This window comes from Rhineura floridana, chromosome 5 (assembly GCF_030035675.1).
Source record: "Rhineura floridana isolate rRhiFlo1 chromosome 5, rRhiFlo1.hap2, whole genome shotgun sequence".
NCBI lineage: Eukaryota > Metazoa > Chordata > Lepidosauria > Squamata > Rhineuridae > Rhineura > Rhineura floridana.
Genome location: NC_084484.1, coordinates 142570285 through 142588389, shown reverse-complemented (window position 1 = coordinate 142588389; position 18105 = coordinate 142570285). Strand labels below are relative to the sequence as shown.

The 18105-nt window shown below is 41.6% G+C and overlaps 1 protein-coding gene across 9 annotated transcripts in view; it reads right to left on the bottom strand.

Moving 5' to 3' along the window:
• The window catches only part of GRAMD1C (GRAM domain containing 1C), an 85621-nt gene that overhangs the window by 4875 nt on the left and 62641 nt on the right, over positions 1 to 18105 (bottom strand). For 6 of the 9 annotated variants that reach the window (XM_061628329.1, XM_061628331.1, XM_061628330.1 and 3 more), the window contains 7 exons: positions 13067 to 13210; positions 11494 to 11612; positions 10440 to 10582; positions 8980 to 9083; positions 6815 to 6991; positions 2858 to 2915; positions 1435 to 1545 (listed from right to left, as the gene is read on the bottom strand). In XM_061628329.1, coding sequence (XP_061484313.1) covers positions 1435 to 1545; positions 2858 to 2915; positions 6815 to 6991; positions 8980 to 9083; positions 10440 to 10582; positions 11494 to 11612; positions 13067 to 13210 — 856 coding nt within the window. The remainder of the gene's footprint in view (positions 1 to 1434; positions 1546 to 2857; positions 2916 to 6814; positions 6992 to 8979; positions 9084 to 10439; positions 10583 to 11493; positions 11613 to 13066; positions 13211 to 18105) is intronic. The other 3 variants (XM_061628333.1, XM_061628332.1, XM_061628334.1) reach the window with 3 other exon arrangements.

Sequence of the window (18105 nt, the reverse complement as noted above, 5' to 3'; positions counted from 1 at the left end):
AGGATGGGTATGGAAGGGAATGGTTCTTTGGGTAGCCTGGACCCAAGCCATCTAGGGCTTAAAGGAAATCACTGGCATCCTGCATTGCACCCAAAAACAAATTGGTAACTAACGCAGTTGGTGTATGCTAGATGCGATATGCTTTCACATATGAGCACTCTATCAAATCAGAGCATTTTCAAGAGTTCACAGCACTTTGCATCACTCAGCAATCCTTTCATCTATTCTGTAAGGTAGGTCAGCATTATAATCATCCCCATAAAGTGTGTGTGTGGGGGATCTCAGGCCTAGGGGCCAACTCCAACAGACCTCTCTCTGGCCCTCAGGACTCTCTCTTGGTCACAGCCCCTAACCCCCCTAGCCCACATATCCTTTGCCAGTCCTGCTCATCAAGTGCTTTTGCATGGCTGGACTATGTCCTTGCACTGTAACAATGCCCCTTGCTTGCCAGGATGGAGTGTACAGAAGCCTCTGACTTTTGTGTGACTGGAATGCGCCTTCTGCACATAAGGTAAAATAAAAATAACATTTTGTGCTCCATCCAGTTTTTGCCTCTGAGAGGCTGAGAAAACAGTGGCTCACCAAAAGCCACCTAATGAGTTGGTGGCTAAGGTGAGATTTAAATATGGTGCCTCCTGGCCCTCTTAGAGGGATCATCCAGACCATACTAAAAACCCAAGTTTTCCTTATTGGAGTTGTGCATTGGTAGTCCAAACCTGATCGCTTTGCACTTTCTTTGTACTCGAATCAAACTTTTTCCTCATTCATACTTGTAGGCATGTCTGTTTTTTGTCCCCCTCCCTCCCTTCTCCCAGCATAGAGCTGATCAGTACACATATTGGCAAAAGTGTGTGTGGGGGGGAGACAAGAGAAGCCAGGAGTTGTCCAATTCTCCACATTTAAAGCTTTGATGCCACCCCTCCCCCATCTCCTTTTTATTATTTTTCAGCCTCTGATCTCCAAGTTGCTCAGCCCAGGCTTCTGGGGCACAAATACTGTTATCTTCTAATCTTGTTGTGTTGCTGATTGGCTCAGATTAGAAGGGAGAGGGGTGAGGGAGCTCAACAGAAGCAAGAGGCATAGATGGAGGTAGAGACAGAACCACCCACATAGGAAACTGCAAGGGAAAGCAACCAGCCTACCCCCTCAAAACTGTTTCTCTCCGTTTCAGTGTATACCTAGTATGAGAAACTCCAGATTAAGGGAGGGGTAAGTGGGGGAAGGCAGTGATTGAAGGAGAACATCACACAGACCATATACAATTAAAGGATTTACAAAAAGTTTACTTTTCACATTAAACAACTGTATGGGGGAATCAGCCCTTAGTCTCTCTACACGAACTCTCTATTATGAAGTCAGATATTTTGAATCTTCTATTTGGCTGAGAATGAGGTATAGTCGAGCTGGGGAAGGGGAAAGAAAAAGCTCACTCACTTTACAGATCCTTCTTCTTGAAGTTGAACCCGGTAAAACGACTGAGCTGCATGCTCAATCTTAGAAAGTTTGAGGAACAATGTCACATTCAGCAAAACCAGTAAGAGCAAGCTGCAAAGGGGGAAAAAACCCAAACACCAGACTGTTTTTATTACTGTTTCCATTTCTTGTTTATACTGTCACAGTTGCTAGAGGCTATAGAGCAAGGATGGAAAGCCTGTGTCCCTACAGATGTGGCTGAACTACAGCTCCCATTAAGCAACCATGGCCAATGACCAGGAATGATGGGAGTTGTAGTCCAACAACAGCTGGAGGGCCACAGATCTCCCTTTGCCCCGCACTACAGAGAGAAACCCAGAAAAAGAAGAAAAATATAAGGTCACAGAAGAAAATCATCTTCCTGACAACCTTAGCAAGATAGCCAAGGGTTTTGAATAGACAAAAGATATTATATTTCATTTAAAATATGGATTGAAAAGAAAGATAGCATGAGAGAGTGTCACTATGAATAAAGCTGCACTATACAATGGAGACCTGGGTTCAAATCCTAGATCAGCCATGAAGCACCCAAGGCTAGTCTCTGCTTAACCTACCTTACAAAATTGTTGTCAGGTTAATATGGAATTACACACACACACACACACACACACACACACACCAATTCAGCTAACCTCATCTCCTGGGAGAAAGGGCAGGATATAAAATTATGATATTTGCCCTGTTTCCTATGAATTTAAATCCAGGAAGCGTTAGCCAATCCAGCAATTCAAGCTATTTCACTGAGTTGTGAAACTTAAGAGAGATCTGATTTTGAAATGCTGTCCAGCCCCCATTTATATTAGTCTTTTAGGTACACTAACTTTAGTGTATGAATAATGTAGAGATGTTCCACTGTACATATAATAGGAATATATGAGCAAATCATTCCCTGCATTAGCAACATAGGGTGTTTGCATGCAGAGACACTGGGAGCAAAGTAGGAGAGGGTCCCGGTCTTCCCTAGATCCAGCCTTCCTCAAGCTAATAGCCTCCAGATGTTTTGGACTACAGCTCCCATCAGCCCCAGCCCCCAAACCATCTGAGGGCACTAAAGCTGCCCTATATTCTTGCAGAAAAATTCTGGGAGTCAGAATGACTCCCTGCCTCCACTTGCCAAACCAGCAAGGGCAAAGGACTCTATACATATGTGACCCCTTTGCAGTCCCTTCTGGATAGGCTTCCTCTGAAGCCTTGACCTTTGAGATTTCCTACAGGTCATCACTTGTACCTATATATCCATATCCTGCATATTAAGACGGAGAGCAACCAAGTATTATTTTGACGATGACTTAGGAAAGCTCCATTCCATAATATTAGCCTACACTCCCATTGTGTATTACCATAAGAAATATTAATTCAATTGAAGTGCCAAGCAAGTACTTACAAGATACTCATTACCACTATGATGGTGATGGTCTTACTTCCAGCATCCCTTTTTGGTCCTGTAAGGCAAGAGAGATAATTACGGAGTCTACTATCCATCTTTCTAAACTGGATTAACCTCACATTAATGTGCATTTTTCCTGAAGGAGGATTGTTTCCTTTCCAACTATGGAACAGCCCATGGTCTTGTCTGAACTGAGAGATTACATGTATGCTTTTAAAATGTGAATTTAATGAAGTGTGTATGTATTTGATATGCACAGCAAGGACTGGGCAGTTATTTTTATTGCACTGAAAGCTGCTCCAAATTGCAAAGGGGCTAAGCATCCACCACTACAATGTAATGTGTAGAGTATCAGTGCAAGACTAATTTTGCATTAATCTCAGGACTCTACCATTATTATTATGCTGCTGCATATAGATGGGTTTGGTCCATGTGCCTTTTCATTGCCCCTTTCCCTACTTGCCTTTGCTTAAAGTTCCAGCCTATGTCCAAGTAAACTAATTTTTCTCTGTCGCAATGCACAATTAAACTCCTGTGCAAGTTTTGCCACAAGTTATCTTACAGCTGATGAGACTACACAGTTCTTATAGCACAGATGCATAATTAACTAAACAGAGGTAGCAGTAGGGGAAGCTGATCCAATCATCCCAAGACATGATCCAGTATATCCTGATGTGTGTGGACAGGCCATGAAAAGTTAAAGGTGCATCAGCTATGGAAAGAAGCTACATGATTAGATAAATTCCACAGACAACACTCATCAAGATTTCTCAAACCAGAACCAGGAAATCTTGTGATACCAACATAGGATATTTATGTAGTTTGGGGGAAGCCTCAGGCTTCACCACTTCCTCCTCCCCACTTGCACACCAAGATGCCCTCCTTCTAATCCATGTTTGCAGCAAGCCATAATTTGCCTTTTTATCTAAACAGGCAAACTATGATTTGTGGTTGCCTACAAACCAAGATCACAAACCAGGTTAGGCATTACAACAGAACATTCTCATGGCATTAGCATCAGGACTAATAGTCTGACTGCCATCCTAGAGACAAGATGGCATGCACCAGGCTTACAGAACCAGCACTGAATGGTCTCTTCCACTCATCAACAATAGCTTCTTCTTGATCCCAGAATGCAGTGTCACCAGTTTCCATTACACGGTAACTTCATGAGCTCATTTTCTTTCATCCCCACGGTCATTAAAAGAAACAGCCATTACCATGATAAACATTTGAGTGCAAGATTTTCTTATTGTTGCCCAGGGTCAGGGACCTGATGAAAATTAAGGGTGTACACATTTGTATACTGTGTACATTTCCCCTCAAACTGAAATGCTACCCCCTCACCACAGGGTGAGGGCTAGCATTGTGTAGATTTGATCTTATAAACTTTTCCTAAAATGCAAATTTCTTGGTCCTGCCTGAGTATATATTCCAGTTGCAGTGTATATACTGATGCAAACACATTCATCTGGAAGGCTGGAGCACTGGTGAGCTGTAACTGATTAAAAATCTGGGAAATAGCCTACTAAAAGCAAGATAGGGACAAACCAGTGTAAGCTATCAGCAACACACTCTGCAGTGGTTTTCTCTGGATTATTTTTCCTTGAACGAAGCTATGCATTACCAGTTCAGACTCATTTATGTTGCTTCATTTAGTTCACCCTTCTTGCTACACTAAGCTGTGCCATATGTGCCCTGGAATATTAAATCATCATCTAAAGCAGCCAGTATTGCTTTATGCAATTCTAATCAATCTGGCATGACCAGCATATTGAAATCTAAAAGAGCAATTGTGCAATGAGTCAAGCTTCAATATCCCAGCAATTAAATGACAATGAATTTGAGAGGGCTAGGTAAGCTTACGAAGTCAAATTTCAGAACAACACTGGGATGGTGGGTCGAGAAGGAAAACACATACATCTCTGCATAAATAATGAAAACCATCCAGTAATGTGTGAAAGTTATTCAGAACGTGAAACTCAAATACTTTGTTGTGCAAACTTCAAAGATACAAAGATGCTGGTCATATCGCACTAGACCTGAAATCTGAAGATTTTTACAAAGGTCTTACAAAGTTGCTACATACTCAGTTTAAGCCAATGAAGATTAATGAATCAGACAAGTTCTGCAACATGTGAATATAATTTTCACCATTGTAAAATAAAATGCATTGTATTCACCAACAGAGTAGCTTGTCTTAATGTAACTTCCAGAGGCATCTCTGTGTAACTGCTTCCTACGTCTACACTTCAGCACTATAGCACTGAAACCAGAAGCATGGGAGACAGTACCTAAGAACATAAGAAGAGCCTGCTGGATCAGGCCAGTGGCCCATCTAGTCCAGCATCCTGTTCTCACAGTGGCCAACCAGGTGCCTGGGGGAAGCCCGCAAGCAGGACCCGAGTGCAAGAACACTCTCCCCTCCTGAGGCTTCCGGCAACTGGTTTTCAGAAGCATGCTGCCTCTGACTAGGGTGGCACAGCACAGCCATCATGGCTAGTAGCCATTGATAGCCCTGTCCTCCATGAATTTGTCTAATCTTCTTTTAAAGCCATCCAAGCTGGTGGCCATTACTGCATCTTGTGGGAGCAAATTCCATAGTTTAACTATGCGCTGAGTAAAGAAGTACTTCCTTTTGTCTGTCCTGAATCTTCCAACATTCAGCTTCTTTGAATGTCCACGAGTTCTAGTATTATGAGAGAGGGAGAAGAACTTTTCTCTATCCACTTTCTCAATGCCATGCATAATTTTATACACTTCTATCATGTCTCCTCTGACCCGCCTTTTCTCTAAACTAAAAAGCCCCAAATGCTGCAACCTTTCCTCGTAAGGGAGTCGCTCCATCCCCTTGATCATTCTGGTTGCCCTCTTCTGAACCTTTTCCAACTCTATAATATCCTTTTTGAGATGAGGCGACCAGAACTGTACACAGTATTCCAAATGCGGCCGCACCATAGATTTATACAACGGCATTATGATATTGGCTGTTTTATTTTCAATACCTTTCCTAATTATCGCTAGCATGGAATTTGCCTTTTTCACAGCTGCCGCACACTGGGTCAACATTTTCATCGTGCTGTCCACTACAACCCCGAGGTCTCTCTCCTGGTCGGTCACCGCCAGTTCAGACCCCATGAGCGTATATGTGAAATTAAGATTTTTTGCTCCAATATGCATAATTTTACACTTGTTTATACTGAATTGCATTTGCCATTTTTCTGCCCATTCACTCAGTTTGGAGAGGTCTTTTTGGAGCTCTTCGCAATCCCTTTTTGTTTTAACAACCCTGAACAATTTAGTGTCGTCAGCAAACTTGGCCACTTCACTGCTCACTCCTAATTCTAGGTCATTAATGAACAAGTTGAAAAGTACAGGTCCCAATACCGATCCTTGAGGGACTCCACTTTCTACAGCCCTCCATTGGGAGAACTGTCCGTTTATTCCTACTCTCTGCTTTCTGCTTCTTAACCAATTCCTTATCCACAAGAGGACCTCTCCTCTTATTCCATGACTGCTAAGCTTCCTCAGAAGCCTTTGGTGAGGTACCTTGTCAAACGCTTTTTGAAAGTCTAAGTACACTATGTCCACTGGATCACCTCTATCTATATGCTTGTTGACACTCTCAAAGAATTCTAATAGGTGAGACAGGACTTTCCCTTGCAGAAGCCATGCTGGCTCTGCTTCAGCAAAGCTTGTTCTTCTATGTGCTTAGTTAATCTAAGTTAACCTGCGGGAAAAGGCACAACTTTACATAGGATTGCATGAGACCAGCAGCAATACCATCCTTGTCTCACCTGTACCACCTGTGCATATCTCAGATGTGCCATGCGTGACAGGCAAGGAATCTGAATGAGCTGTGCTAGGTGATCCATAGGCCTCACTTGAGTACACCCTTGAAATTCCTTTGCCCAATTAATGGCAGAAACAAATATTTCTGCTTGTTGTACCCACCTCCATCACCATGGGAAGGCACACCTGTGTCCCCAGAAGAGTACTGCGAAGAGTGTTTGGTAAGTGTCTCTCCCACATTCCGCTGTAAAGCCCACCTCCTTCTCCTCAGGACACCAAGTTTCACTGGATCCTCTATAGGTTTGTTTATTTCATATTCTTCCATGAGCAATTCTGATTCTGTAATTGAATGCAATTCTATTCTTACCCAGTGCTCATTTTATTTTAACTTTGTTTTAAGCCATTGAAATTCAGAACACATATGTACTCCATCTTGACTTTTTCTACCATCACCTCAGACCAGGGGGGTGGGGAGTATGTGATGCATTGATAAAAACAACTGGTACATTCAAGAAGTCATGTGGAGAGGCAAAACTAGAAAGATAGTATTATATGATGGCTTAATTTTTAAAAAACAGTAACAACTAACATCAAGTAACATCAAGTAACATCAAGTAACATCAAGTAACATCAAGTAACATCAAGTAACATCAAGTAACATCAAGGTTCACATAAAAATGATAGGCTGGGTTACCAGCAGCAATAATAGGTAGCCAGTGCAATTCTTTTAGCAGCGGAGTGACATATTTGTGATACCCTGCCCCGGTGAGCAGTCTCACAAACACATTTTACACCAGCTGCAGCTTCCAGACCAACGTCAAGGGCAGCCCCACATAGAGTGCATTATAGTAATCCAGTTTGGAGGTTACTAGTGCATGGACAACAGTGGTCAGGCTATACCAGTCCAGAAATGGCAGCAGCTGTCTTACCAGCCAAAGCTGGTAAAAGGCACTCCTAGCCACGAAGGCCACCTGGGCCTCTAGCAACAAAGATGAATCCAGGAGCACCTTCAGACTACAGACCTGCTCTTTCAGAGGGAGTACGACCCCATCCAAAGCAGGCAACTGATCAATTATCCGAACTTGGGAACCTCCAACCCATAACGCCTCCGTCTTGCCAGGATTCAGATTCAGTTTATTGGATCTCATTGAGACCACCACTGAGTCCAGGCAGAGGTCAAGGGCTTGCACGGCCCCTCCCTATTCAGATGTTATGGAGAAATAGACCTGGGTATTCTCAGTGTACTGCTAACAGTTCATCCCAAATCAATATATCAGGGCTTGATATAGATGTTAAACAGCATGGGGGACAAGATGGTACCCTGCGGCACCCCACAACACAACTGCCAGGGGGCCAAAAGACAGTCACCCTGAAAATGATCCTGGAGATAGGATTGGAACCACTGTAAAACAGTGCCTCCGACACCCATCTCACCAAGTCAGCTCAGAAGGATACCATGGTCAATGGTATCAAAAGCTACTGTGACATCAAGTAAGAATAAGAGGGTCGTACTCCTCCTGTCCTTTTCCCAATTAAGGTCATCCATCAGGGCGACCAAGACCAATTCAGTCCCATAACCAGGCCTGAACTCAGAATTGAATAGGTCAAGATAATTTGTTTCATCCAAGAATACTTGCTATTGCTATGCCACAACCCTCTCAATCACCTTCCCTAAGAAGGGGTTATTTGCAACCAGGCAGTAGTTGTCACAAACCAGTGGGTCCAGGGTGGGCTTTTTCAAGAGCGGTTGGATCACCACCTCTTTCAGGGCAGCTGGAACCACTCCCTCCCGCAACAATGTGTTGACCACCCCCTGGATCCACTTGGTCAAACCCCCTCGGCAAGCTTTAATGAGCCAAGAAAGGCAAGGGTAGAAAGGACATGTTGCTGGCTGCATTGTCGCAAGCACCTGGTTTTCACAAACAGATGGTTAACAGTGAAATAACAGTGTTTTAATTATATGTTATGGATATACTATTAATGACAAATGGACTGCTTCATGTTCCTGCTGTGTTTAAATGCTCCATTTTTGGTGTTATCATCCAATAGTATTTTTACAAGATGGGTCATATCCACATGCTTGTGCAAGAGGTGTTCAGACACATCTGCCTGAGGAATAGTAAAAGGGTGGCGCATAAGTAATAAATAAAAATAGGAATTTGTCTTTAATTTGTCTTAAAAGCCAAGAAGGTCTGAGACTGTTCTTATGCATCATTTTTGGGAAATCCTGCAATTCACACTACTACGTATATCCAATCAATGCAAACAAATACTACAGTTATGAAAACAATTTGGAATCACAAGCAAGGAGGAGACACAACACTTACCAAGTTGTTTAAAATTTTCCTGTATCCCACCCCATGTATTCTTCTCTATTATATTCTTGACAAGCCCCCATGGTTGCTTCTTGTATTTCACATCTGAGGAAATCCTGCAGCAAAAAGAATAATAAAGCTAGCAACTGTCTGCAATGCAACATGAAGAACAGAGGTGAACTGTCACTACAAGGACAATTTTTTCAGCCTTTGTAGTTCAAAACAGCAAGGTGTGTACATGAGGCACAGGTATGGTTGCTAGGTAACACCTCTGCACTCATGCCCAATAGTCAAAGGAGGAAATGCATAAGATACTTAGACTACATGTACACTAGCGCCTTAAAAAACAGTGAGACCATTTTGTCTGGGTGAGGTTTGAAATCTGCACCTGGCTGTACACATCTTTATTATTACATTGGAATGCACCCAGCCCCACTGCTGATGTCAGACCTTTTCAGACCTCCCACAGCAAAACATTTCCATTGAACTAGTAATGGGATCCATTGGCTAGTGCCAGTTTGAAAACTTTCCATCAACCTAACAGGCTGGCATCAATTCGAGTTTGTTCTATATCCACTAGTCATTGCTTTTACCAATCTGTGGGGTTTTTTGCTTGAAAAAAATATCAGTTAATATTTTTAAAGGAAAAATGCTATTTTGAAGGAAATATTGATATTTTAAAAGGAAATATCAATAAATTATCATTATTACAATCAATATTTTAGAGGCAGATTTTTTTTTTAAAGTCCATTTTCAAAAATAGCTGTGGAAATTCACTACATTAAAATCTGATCCTCAGCAACTGAGAATAAGCAAATTTCTGGAAAATTTGGTACCAAATCTGAATTGGGCAGAATTCTAGCACATCCCTAGAGTGAACACATCCTGGAGTCGCGGCGAGTTGATTAATCAAATGGTTTTGAAGTTGGCGGGAAGCTTGCTTGAAAAGAAAACACATCTGATCTCAGAAATCCCAGATTTTGAGTAGAAAGGGGCAGAGCATGACTGACATCGTGTGTCCTGATTCAGGACACACAGGTGGAAATGTGCTGAAACCAGTATAATTGCAAGTATCCATATCGCCTTAGTCAGTTAACAGCTCGATGTTGTAAATAGCACTTTTGAGTGCACACATACTGACTTTAAAGGGCTATTATAGATCACACAGCCATCTATAGCTTGGTAACCAACTCTACTAAAAAAGCAACTGCAGAAAGCCTACAGCACATGTCTATAGATGTGTTCAATCTCCAGGCAAAAATAGAAGCAAAGAAAATAGTAAATGCTTGTTTCTGTCAACAGATCATATTCCAACTACCAAGGTAAACAGAGCTACATTCTTTTGTCCTGTCCCTCAGCTCAGTCATACCTATAACAAAAGGAACTTTGTGCAGAAGAACCAGTTTTACCATACTGAGGGCAGTCATTTTTTACTACCAGTTTTCCTCATTTAACAATATAAAATGTCTCACCGTAGTCTGCATTTTTTACTGGACATGCGAGAAATACAATAACTATACACAGTATAGAAGTAATCATGGTAAGGCACATCATGTGTCACCACCTCTGTGTCTATTCGATAGGACTGATCTTTGTGGCTCCGTTTATGCAGGACCTATTAGAAAAAGTCAAGAAGGGCTTTTATATTTTAATTCAAAAGTAATTAAAACAAAGATTTTATACATACAAAACTAATCATTTTTTCCTCACCACATTGCAATAAACGTAAAAAAAACGAAATGAAAGAAGCCTAAATATGATCACACAATGGCCTTGTTTGCATGGCAAAGCCAAGCCATGGTGAAACATGAACAAGCAAGTGGGTATTCACAGCAAAAATTGTGGTTGCTTTACTCCTCTCCTGGTCCAGCTGCTGCTATGTTACCCAGAGCTAAACTATGGTTTGGCTTAGCGTTGTAATTAAACCCAGGCTCATGGTTTGTCTAGCTTTAGACAAATCACAAACTGTAGAAAAAGCTTACTGCTCATTGTTTGTCTGGGGGAGACAAATCATGAGCCTGCGTTTGGACATAATACTAAGCCAAACCATGGCTTAGTTTTGGGTAGCATGGCAGAAGCAGAACTGGGAGAGGGGTAAAGTGGCTGCGATTTTTTTTGAATACTCACATACTTACTTGTTCATGCTTATCCTTGGTTTGGCTTAGTAGTGCATACAAACTGCCCCAAATATATAGGCTGAGATATACATTAATGACAATCAATTTCAATTAAACTTTTAAATTAAACATGTATTATTAATTTGATTATTTTAAGTATTTCATTATTATCCTTTAATTCATCTTAAAATAAAGTTGTGTACTAGGCAATATTAAACTGGATCTACAAAATCCAGTAAAAGATGCCCAGTTGTCAGTAAAATGGACCAATTTTTTATGTTTTTCCTTGTTCTTATGTATTTTGCCCATTGCTATAATATCCCACACCTTTACAATCCATTCTTTTAAACTTGGTGTTTCAAGCATCTTTTATACTTATCACAGACTAAACTCCAGTAGAGTTTTGTACCTGCTTTTCCGTTGCAGCAGTGAATTTTCCAACCAATGGGTTGTTAAGCATAAGAGTGTAAGTCATGGTCCTCAACTGATTGCCTCCAGTGTCTCTGTTCCAAGGGGTTATTACAGTGTCTAAACACAAAACACGCTACTAATCATATATAGTGAAATGGTAATCCTTAAAGGTTGTTGAAAGTGGTTAGAGAAAACAAAACTACCCAGCAAATAGAGGCCACTTGGGGTCTGATTGTCCCCACAGTGAGTTAAAATATGTAGACACCAGCCCAACATCAGCACTTCTGATAAACAATAATACGTTTTATGTCACTAGTCACAATGGGTATCCATCTAAGTACAGAACTACACAGGGACGGCACCAGACTGCAGTGGGCCCTTGGGCACCCGATTTCAGTGGGCCCTCGAAGGCAGCAACACCAGGGACTTAAATAGGCCCAGCTGCATCTGCACGCTAGCGTGCACACACCTCCCATCAAGATGGTGGTGGGCATGTGGACGCCCTTATTGCTTGGGTGATGGCAAGCATGCAGGCACAGCACGCTGATGCAGTGATATGGAAAATGATGCTAGCCCACACCACTGGCAGTAGGGGGTTGTTGCCTGGGAAGGTGACTGCCGCTCTGCAATCTGCATCAGCATCAGGGTGCATGCTCCATGACCTGATGCTGCCACGAATCTCAGAGCAGGAGCTATACCCACCCAGCCCCAGCAGCAGGGGCCCCTCTCAGCTGCAATGGCCCTCAGCTAGTGCTCAATTTAGGTACCTGCTGCCACCAGGCCTGAAAATGCTCACAGTAAACAGTTTGGAGCTGCTGCCGAAAGTGATGGTCCACGTGAAGTTCTTTCCCTAGCCCTCTGTGATGTGTAGTAAGACTTTCATGGTGTCTTGAAATCATTGTGTTGCACATTTCTTTGCCCCCACTAGTGGTAGCCAATTATGTGGAGTGGGGGCCGGGAAACACACAGCAAGATGATGTCAGATGACAAGTTTTACTACATTTTACAAAGGGAGAGAAATTGGCATGGTGTGTCAGAATTGGTAGCAGCTCAGGATTTATCATAATGTGTATTTCTGCTCCAAGAGTACAATTTCATAAGCCAGTTGATGGGGCTACAGGCAAAAATATGCCCCTTAAAATAGGCTACTCTGCTGGCAGAGGAGTATCACATAAAGCACCTACATTGAGAAAAGCACAAAAAGAAACCAGAGAATTCTAGACTTACATTTTACTTAGGAAACTGACAGACACACGAACTGTTTAACAAAATTTGTATGTCACTTAACTGTAAATGAAACCTCTAAGTAGTTCAGAAGGATACTTAGCATGAATTGTGGTTTGCACAAACCAGCATAAAATTGTGGTTTCAGATTATGGTGCTTTGGCCCTAAAGAAACAATGGCTTGTGAGCAAGCTCAGGTTCAGGCATTAAAACAAAACACAGTTTTAAACTATGCTTTTGCATTATGTCTGAGCCCAGACTTTGTCTCATTTAGCAAGAAATTGATTTTTAAAAAAGTGAATATGAAGTGTATTTCAATGTAAATATTGAAAAGAATAATATTTTACCTGTTATGTTTCTGGTACTAAGATATCTTTGCATGAAATGGGAATTGGTGAAAAGCATTTCAAACAGCCTATCTGCACCAATGCAGAAAACCCGATTAATAAAGAGTTTTCCATGGAGGTCACTCTCAGAGACTGTTTCCTCAGCTATGGGAAGGGAAGGGTACAAGAGAGAAGTTAAGAAAATTAAATAAAAAACTCAGTAAAGACAACAAACAGTTTTTGCACATTCAAATTTAGTACACCATCCAAGAACAATGAATTGTCTCCAGGGTAGGCTTCTGAGACAATTTACTATCTTATTAAGACAAACACCTATCTAGTTCAGAGCTCTGTTCTCACAGTGACCAACCAGATGCATATTGGAAACTCACTAGAAGTACGAGCCCAATAGCACTCTCCCTGCTTGTGATCCCCAGCAACTGGTAGTCAGAGGCACACTGCTCTGATAAATATAGCTGTCATGGCTGGTACTCGAAGGCCCAGTTGTATAACAACTACCAAGTGCAGACTGGTCACTTCTGGAGTGACTAGGTACCAGCTCCACCCACACCAGTTTGAGGGAGGGGAAGAGATATTTCATAATAGTTGTGGAGGGGGGAATGAACCACTTATTTACCATACATGCTGTTGTATGCAAAGGCTGGAGTAGCCATCAGAGTAGCAACTCATGGTAGTGAAGACCAGCATTAGAGGAGTCCAATATAGAGCTGCCACTTAATGGATCAATGAACTGAGAAGCATTCCAGCTCTCTCTACTCACATTTTTTTAAACCCTAAGGTTTAAAATGGCTTACATTTACAGTACATCAAAAGAAGCAAACATAAAAACTATAATATAAAAATCAACTATACTGTAAAAAACCCTAAAAACAAAACAAAAACAATTCAACACGCAATTTAAGCTCCACAATTTAACAGGCCAAGAAAAACCAAAGCTCCTGAAAGGGATATGACTGTACATGGTTTTCTTCCCACACAGAGTAATCTGTTTGTTTAAAAATAAAAAGTTGAAGAAAGTTTAAAGCTACCCCTCAGAGAACTAGAGGCTTTGTAGCTTAGAAAGCAAGAAGATAGGATGGGGTTGCCTTTAGGACACTCCCCGTTTTAAAAACAAATGGGTAAAATAGGGAGGGGAAACCTGTGGCCCTCCAGAAGTTGCTGGACTACAACATCCATCTTCCCTGACCACTGGCCATGCTGAAAAGATACCTCTGACATTTGGCTATGGACAGTTGATATTGTAAAGAATGGCCTATTAGACATTGGGGAAGGAGGGGGCAGCCATTCATCTTGAAACTTAATCTGCCCCATGAGGCTGTATATGCAAAGATGTTGACATGTGATGCCAAGATTTGGGGAAGGAATAATTTTCCTCATCTTACACTGAAGCACAGGATTTTGATAGCAGGGCCTGATGAGCTGATAGATAACAGACTCCCATGCAGAATACCAAGGTGCATGAGAGAGAGCCATAATTCTCTGTTCTTTGACAGGTTTATATCTACCAGTTTGGTTTGGAGAATGCAAAAGCTATCTTTTGATTTCAAAGAATTTCTCAATGGGCTTAATAAAGTTCCCCTCTATTTGGAACTGGTTAGGCCTCATCTCAAGTACTGCGTCCAGTTCTGGATACCACACTTTAAGAAGGATGCAGATAAACTGGAACAGGTTCAGAGGAGGGCAACAAGGATGATCAGGGGACTGGAAACAAAGCCCTATAAGGAGAGATGGAAAGAACTAGCCATGTTTAGCTTTGAGAAGAGAAGAATGAAGGGAGATGTGATAGCACTCTTCAAGCACTCGAAAGGTTGTCACACAGAGGAAGGCCAGGATCTCTTCTCGCTCGTCCCAGAATGCAGAACATGGAATAATGGGCTCAAGTTAAGCCAGATTTCAGCTGAACATCAGGAAAAACTTCCTAACTGTTAGAGCAGCATGACAATGGAAGCAATTACCTACAGAGGTGATGGGCTCTCCTACACTGGAAGCATTGAAGAGGCAGCTGGACCTGTCGGTTATGCTTTACATTGAATTACTGCATCGATCAAGGGGTTGGGCTCAATAACCTTATAGGCCACTTCCAGCTCTTACTATTCTATGATTCTATGACTGGAGTGGAGCATACATGGGGCAGCCTTTGAAGATGGTTTCAAAGGTTTAGCTGATACAGAATTAGAGGCCTGGGTATTCATAGGGGCTAAATGCTGGGACCATATCACACTTATTCTACATCAGCTGCATTGGCTGCCGGTATGCTTTCAGACCAAATTCAAAAGTAGTGGACCTTTATAGCCCTTAACTATTTGGGACCAAGTCACTTAAAGGATCGCCCACATCCATAATAGTGAATACAATGCAAAATGTCTAGTTTTCCACATGATCCACAGTTCTGGTTGCCGCAGTGTTATGCACATTGCTTTTAGAGTCTTAAAAAGTATATCCATTCATATTAGCAAAAAATGGACAAAAACACTTTCATGTTATGTTTAAGATCAGGAAATTGAAGTGAAAAATACTAGAGCATAAAATGTCAGCACATTCATAATGGCAAGCTGCACATGTCACTAAAGGCTTTAATTTAGAGACATATGTATTTACCCACTAATCACAAGCAATTACTCACTCTATGCAGAGGTATTGTTGTATGAAAACTATAAGGAACAAACCACAAGGTAAGGAAAGGTTTTCTGGTAGCACTTGAACAAGGTCTAGAATGTTGCATGGGTTGCTGCTGTTGTTTTAGTTAGGTTTACAAATTTTTTAAAAAATGTTTGCCATTATAAAAGGTGAGCTGTATGCAAAAAGAAAGCCATTATAATTCAGTGCCCCATGGAGAATATGGCGAATCTCTTGTGCACACTCACAGCACTCCTACTCCTGTGGACCCTGTCAACGGGCACTCAAGCAAGAAAGAAACAATATTCAGCAGGAGCCTTTTCAGTAGATCCCACAATATGGGCTGTATCAAATGGTATTTCTCCATTGACAGAAGCCTCTTTGATCTAGCTGAAGCTTTCATCAAATGAATGGGGGACAGAGGTGGTTCCTGTTGATTCCCCCTTCTCCTGCACTACCTCCCACATTGTTCTGAAAGGTTCCCTAGCATAAGCAGATTAAGGGGCACGGAGAGCTGCTGAAGGAAAAAGAATTGGCAATAATCACCTCTCTTCCTCTTTCGCTCATGGTAGCCTCTGCTTGATCAAAATGCATTTCATTCAGCAAAGGGACACTGCTGGATACAACCATGTAAGTGGCATTTCTGTTCTTTGAGACTTCCAAGTCTTGGGAGATATGTTCATTTCAACCAACTAGGGTTGAGTATTTTATACTCTTTTACACCATTTATTTTTTCTTTTCTTTTACTCTTTGGGAGCTAACTTACTTGACAATTGAGATGCCAGCCTGGCAGCCTGCCACTCACTTTATCCCAAGATGAACTAGTTGTATGCTTCTGCCTCAACATGCAGAATTCAGCTTTTGGCACATTAAAGTATCACTTTCTGAACTTTTGCAGGGCATTGCAAAAGCTAAATCCTGTACATGGTAACTAGAAATATAACTACATCATCTTAGGCAAAGGCAGCACCTGGATGCCAGTGTGGTCAAGGTTTTTCTGATTGCTCCCACCCACATGGTAAAGACAAAGTTTCTCAGCAATACTCCTGAAGGTCTCTGGAAGAAACCACAGAATAAACAAAAGGAAGCAAAAACAACCCAAGCGTGAATGCCCCTCTCTCACCGCCTGATAGAGAACACAGAAAACTGCTATAATGTAGCTGTAAATAGAAGAATGGCTGTGAAAATGAAGTGAAGCTAAAGATTAAAGTGAACTCCACATACATTACGTGCATAATAATTTTAGTGCAGAGATCATTCAAACATTTTTGAAAAATAATGAGTATTTTAAAAAAGCCTTCCCATGAATCTTATCTACTTAAAAACAAATATTCAAATTAAAAAAATAAAAAAATTCCAAAATGACAGATTTCTGTGGCAACAACTATTGCTAAGTAACAGATGTACTATTTTGCAAAGTGTGATTCTGACACAAGAAACTTCAGTCTTTCCTAATCTCACTTTTTATGCAAATATGTTTTATGTCAAGCAATACAGTAACTTAAATTATAGGAACTGAAGGATAGTGTGGATCAGCCTTCCTGAAGCTGGTGCTCTCCTGATTTTTTGAACTACAAATCCCATTCATACCAGCCAATATGGCTAACCTAGCAGGGATGATGGAAGTTACAGTCCTAAACATCTGGAGGGCATCAGGTTGGGGAAGGCTGGTGTAAATTCAATGAGGCTGGCAAAACTCTTATTGTTGTTGTTTTACACCATCATCTGGGAGGAGTAATTCAAGGAGAATGATTCCTTTGGCATGTGTTGGAAGTGGGGCAAGAGCTTGCATCAGCATGTCACTGAAGTCTTGTGCACTCACAGAAGCATTGATGAAAGCACAAAAAATGCACTAGAAGCAAAGGTAGTGTATCAATGCCAACAGCCATTCCAACATTGCCTGGAAAGGCATACCTAGTTCTAACTAACTAAGTTGGAGGTGCAATGTCCAGGCTTGAGTATTGCTCTCATGGCTCAGGAGAGACAGCAAAGGCAAAAATGTCTCCTCTCTCCTTGGACAGTCAAAGAAGAAGACAAAGGAAGGAGGGGCAGGTCAGCTTCCCTGAGCATATCAGTTTACAACAGAAGGAAGTTAGGTAGAGAACAGCACAGGTAAAGGTAGGCAAGCCTAGCCAGCTGGAGGATCCTAGCTCTTATCTTCCTTCTGGAATACAAACAAAAGAACCCAAACAGGAGTTGCTCTTGCAACCTACATATGGGCACCAATACAAATGCGTTGTGTGCACTATTTTATACATGTCCTATGGGTTCTACCTAGAGGATATTAAGTACTGGGCTATGGAGTTGAGTAACTGCTCTGAATAGTACAGTAATCCTGCCCTGTTCAGCTCTGTTTTTCCCTCATCACAAGTGCTGGTTGAAGGCTCCTGTTCACTGTGTTTGAACTGCCAGAAAGATTCAAA